The sequence below is a fragment of the Corticium candelabrum genome, chromosome 17, assembly GCF_963422355.1.
Source record: "Corticium candelabrum chromosome 17, ooCorCand1.1, whole genome shotgun sequence".
Classification (NCBI taxonomy): Eukaryota; Metazoa; Porifera; class Homoscleromorpha; order Homosclerophorida; family Plakinidae; genus Corticium; species Corticium candelabrum.
Window position 1 is genome coordinate 4,468,860 of NC_085101.1, and position 5,000 is coordinate 4,473,859.

The 5,000-nt window shown below is 39.8% G+C and overlaps 1 protein-coding gene across 1 annotated transcript in view; it reads right to left on the minus strand.

Moving 5' to 3' along the window:
* Positions 1–80: 80 nt before the first annotated feature.
* The window catches only part of LOC134192747 (ATP-citrate synthase-like), a 12,570-nt gene continuing 7,650 nt past the window's right edge, over positions 81–5,000 (minus strand). Inside the window, exons 15-28 of the mRNA XM_062661495.1 lie at positions 4,918–5,000; positions 4,647–4,751; positions 4,501–4,582; positions 4,276–4,386; positions 4,145–4,210; positions 3,643–3,798; positions 3,475–3,579; positions 3,370–3,419; positions 3,197–3,261; positions 1,453–1,538; positions 1,253–1,396; positions 861–974; positions 643–802; positions 81–384 (exon numbers count right to left, since the gene is read on the minus strand). The exon at positions 4,918–5,000 is cut by the window's right edge and continues 9 nt beyond it. Coding sequence (XP_062517479.1) covers positions 296–384; positions 643–802; positions 861–974; positions 1,253–1,396; positions 1,453–1,538; positions 3,197–3,261; positions 3,370–3,419; positions 3,475–3,579; positions 3,643–3,798; positions 4,145–4,210; positions 4,276–4,386; positions 4,501–4,582; positions 4,647–4,751; positions 4,918–5,000 — 1,416 coding nt within the window. The 3' untranslated portion in view covers positions 81–295. The remainder of the gene's footprint in view (positions 385–642; positions 803–860; positions 975–1,252; positions 1,397–1,452; positions 1,539–3,196; positions 3,262–3,369; positions 3,420–3,474; positions 3,580–3,642; positions 3,799–4,144; positions 4,211–4,275; positions 4,387–4,500; positions 4,583–4,646; positions 4,752–4,917) is intronic.

The window sequence follows — 5,000 nt, forward strand, 5'->3', positions numbered from 1 at the left end:
TGTGTGTGTGTGTGTGTGTGTGTGTGTGTGTGTTACATCAATTAATTAAACTGCCATTATCTGCTCTAGAAAGATAAACATAACTTTACAAATACATCTTACAATCAATCAGAAAACACTACAAGATGATTGTTCCTATCTCCTATTATTCGCTCCTCAAAGATACTCAACTTGTGACATACACTGCAACAGTACGTGGAAAAACAGAGACAGAATACACAATAAAAGACAGCATTCATAGCTTGTCAGAATATGGAAGCTGCATTCAGGGCAAACAGTTTATCGATTTGTGTCACTACAGGTCTTGTGGCAACACATACGATATGTCATCCCATGGATGGCGATATAGACCTTGCTTCAGTCGCTTTTGATCCAAGTAGTGTCCTATAATATAAGAACATTGCAAATACTCAGCTATACAGTAGCAGCATGATTTCTGAACAAGATGTAATAGTAGCACTGACAGACAGACAGATACATAGACAGACAGACAGACAGACAGACAGACAGACAGACAGACAGATAGACAGACAGACAGACAGATAGACAGACAGATAGACAAACAGACACACAAACAGACAGACTACTAGACAGACAGACAGACAGACAGACGGCAAGCAAGTAAAACCAAGCAAATCTTACCTATAAAACCAATAGTTCTTCCTAACACAAACAGACCATTGAGACATCCGGTCTCAATATACTCACGAGCCTCCTCATTGCTAAATGCACCACAAGTCCTCAGCAAGTCAACAAATGCCACAGCAATGCATCCATCAACATTCAAAATCAAATTTGGTTTCTACATAACAGACTGGCTTATCGATCTATCAACAACCTGAAGCGTCTAACGCAAGAACCTTGCTGGTCGTAATTTTCTCCACTTCAAGAGCATAATCAAGCAGTGGGTGTGACGAAAAGTTTTGTATAGCAAATTCCTTCATCAACGTTACTCTCATGTCAGGGTTGTTAAGCTGCAGCAAAGATATGACATTATTGATGCAGTGTGCAGAGAGACTATGAATACACAGACTGACCATACAGACATGCAGCATTAATCTTATGCCCAACATTAATACATCCTATTAAACACAATATATCCTTCGATCTGTTGATCACTGACTGCCCATATACGTTACTCAATTTTGGCTATCTTTATGCTTATCGCACAGCCAACAATCTGACTTACTATCTGTGTATACATGCCTGCCATCTATCTGTATTATACAGCAATAATCGCTTCAATACTTACTGACTTGACTCTGTGCCCAATACCCATAATCAGCTTGTGCTGCCGTCTCATCGAGTTTACAAACTCCATTGGGGGCATACCAGAATCATACGCCTCAGAGAACTGTTGAGCAGCAGCATCCAGAGCTCCACCAAATCGATCACCCTGTGTACACAAATTGGCATGAACACGACGACTAGAAAAGCCACAAAAATACTTACAATAGTGAGTAGACCTGACGTCAAAGATGATACCAAGTCTTTACCAGCTCTTGTGGTAACAATCGTGTTGTGTGCTCCTGATACAGCTAAAAAAAAGCTATCCTAAATTTTCTTAATCACAATTACCATAGACACCTTTACAACCACTCAATTTCTCATAGATTTAACAATATGTTCGATTGTCAACTGTCGTGTGTTATATGAATTCTGTAATAAGTTGAGTGGTGAATCTCTCTAATTTGATAGTCCAGTGTAAGATGCATCCCTCTAATACATTAGTCTTATTAGTTGTGAAATACGTCCCTCTCAAATGACAGTTTAATAAATTAACAATGTCTTGAGAAAACATTTAGTACAATAACATAATGCCATCAAGATAAATCTAGAGTACTGTGTACATTAGCAACATACAAATTTATCGCTCAATGACTGTCATATTGCCCCATATGGAATTAAGGTCAGACCAATCAAATTTCTTGATGCTTAGATTCGCCAGTCCAGTTTTGAGCTTACTTTAGCCAAGAAATTTTCGGTGGCGATTTATTTCCGGTAATTTCGGTATGACTTATGAAGTACTGAAATAAATCTCTACATAAATTTTGTATAAGGAGCCAGCAGCAATGTCTGGGAACACGGTATCGTCGTACACGGGACTTTATGCCCCAACTTGGATGACAAGTGCCTCGAGGCTGCTTGCAGCTCATGCAAGTCAGCATACCTTGCCATACTTGCTTGCAGTTCAAAGCCGTATTGCCGATACTGTAAACGAATTCTTTTGCTCTTGCTTGTAGCATTCTCTCACATAATCTCTGCATTTGCTGAGGCGCATACCGCCGAGTCAGTTTCCATCTCTTCAATTAACGTTGGGTCTGGAAGGACGGCAGTTCTTGGTATTGGTAACTCGCCTCTTAGAGTTGGATTTGCCTTCCCTAGCCATTTCAGAAGGCTTGTCATCCCGCACACTTGCTAGAGCTTGGCAATTCAACAACACGCGTGTAATACGTAGTAGAATGTGCACTTACACTCACACCTACTAGTACGTCAAACTTTAGTCTCTTGCACAGCCCCTCTTAAAGCATGCACAAGGAGCGGAGAGGGGCTGTGCAAGAGACTAGTCAAACTTGTGATGTCTGCAATTATCTACTACTAGTAGCACAGGAACTGCTGTGCTGTACACACCAGCTGTGTTGAGCACAATTGCGTAATATGTCTATACTTGCTGTCAACTACTAGGTACTCTAGAGATATTGTGCGTCCACACAGGAGTTTCAAGCATTTGACGACTTCAACGTACCGAAAATTGATCGCTACCATAATGGAATATTCAAGAGGTACCAAAATTTTATGCTACCAAAAATCTCTTGGTTTACAGTAAACAAAATAAAATAAAATTTGATGTGCACATGTGCAATGATATTATGCTTGCTGTAAAATGACTTGTGTACTATATACATTCTACAACTACACATCATGACTCCACAAGTGTTAACAGTCCAAGTGGTTCGGCAACTGTGTTACCACGTTCTGCTCGATATCAGTGTCTTTTGTTTTAGTGTCCGGTTTGTTATCTCACATTTGTATGCAGTGCAATGAAAACTGCATATGATCATTACTTTCTGTCTTTATTTCGACCGGTCAGTCCATATTTCATGTCCAAATATGTGAGCATCAAAAAATTTAGTTAGTCTGGCCTAAAGTAGATACTGTTGTCCAATGAAAACATGATACAGAACACTACCCCTACCTGGTCCATGGTCAGCAGATACCATCAAACACATTTCAATAAATTTACAAGCATATGGAGGCAATCTACACATCAACCACAACAATGAACTCAGAAATGGTAAAATGAATCAATCAATAAATAAATAGATAAACAAATAATAAATAAATAAATAACAAATGACAGGCAAGGACCTTCGCTGGAACCACAAGAGGCTGATCACTCCACCGATGCCAATATCATCCTACACAACAGTGACTGTTACACGATACAACATCAACAAGCACAATCCGCTATACCTTGAAAACACTGGTGATGGGCATGCCAGCATACAGCAACTCCTCGCCACGTTCGTCACAAATACTGCTCATGAATGAAGACGCTTTTCGTATCAAACCAAGCTCCTAAACAAATCAATAACACAATTACAAACAATAAGGTAATATCATTGAGCAATAATTATTGACCTGTGCCCAACTGTAGTCCATAGGGACAGTTGGAGGTTCCACCTCAGGTTGCGGTACAATGACACCAGACTCCAGCAGGTGGTCATAAACTTCTTTTATTGTTGATGGAAGATCATCAAATGAACATGGAACACGAGCGCCTGCGGCTGCCATTGCCTATAAGATAATAAAGTAGATAAGTATATAACATCTTTAAAAAAACCAACTGTATTTTGCATCCTGATAGCTCAACAGTCTGACAAGCAACACAGAAAAAGGTAGACATGTAAATTCAATCCATGGAGAACACAGTTAACAAGCACCGAGGCAAACAGGAAAGCAGACGAACAGCCAGACCCAATCAAACAAGCAGACAGACAAAAACATAACACACACACACACACACACACACACACACACACACACACACACACACACACACACTAATTCAATAACAATAATTTAGACAGTAAATATTCGAAAGTCATACAATACCCTAAACCAACAAACGAGCTAAACATACTTTGTTCTTCGCCTCAGCCGTTTCCTGTTCTGCATTGGCACATGCACCGGCATGGCCAAACTGAACCTGCACATAGAATGAATGCCACTCTTAAACCTGACAAACTCTTAGTTTACTCCATTCATTCACACCTCTGATGTAAACATCTTTGCACATGTTCCCATGCACCAGCCTATTACAGGCTTAGTGATACGACCATCCTGCAATGCTTCGCATATCTTATACTCTTCAGTACCACCGACCTATAATAATACAGTACATGCCACACAATCAATTAGTCATGAAGAAAGTTAAATAATTAGATTTACAAACTAGCGTTTTTTCTTATTAACATTAATGTAAAACGTAATACAGACCTCTCCCAATAGAACAATCATTTTCACATTCGGATTGCTTTGATACCGCAACACATGATTAATAAATGTTGTCCCTGGATACCTAACATCCATACCAAGTAATATAGCCACTTCTATAGCTTACTCACTAAATGATTGGAACAAACTTGTCGCCACCAATGGCTATACCCTCATAGATTCCATCCGCTGATCGAGCAATGATGTTGTTCAATTCGTTGGACATACCACCAGACCGTGATACATATGCAACACTATGAAAGAAGCCAAATTGAAATGATGTGTGTGTGTGTGCATGTGTGTGTGTGTGTGCTTGTGTGTGTGTGTGTGTGTGTGTGTGTGTGTGTGTGTGTGTGTGTGCATGTTGTGAGACCATGTTATCAACATAATCAGATAAAGTAAATTAAAATTTCAGATTACCTTCCAGGGCGAAACAGCTTAGCTGCTATAACGTTGTCCAACATCCCCGCAGAGTTACCGATCTTAAAACAACCTGCTTTCAC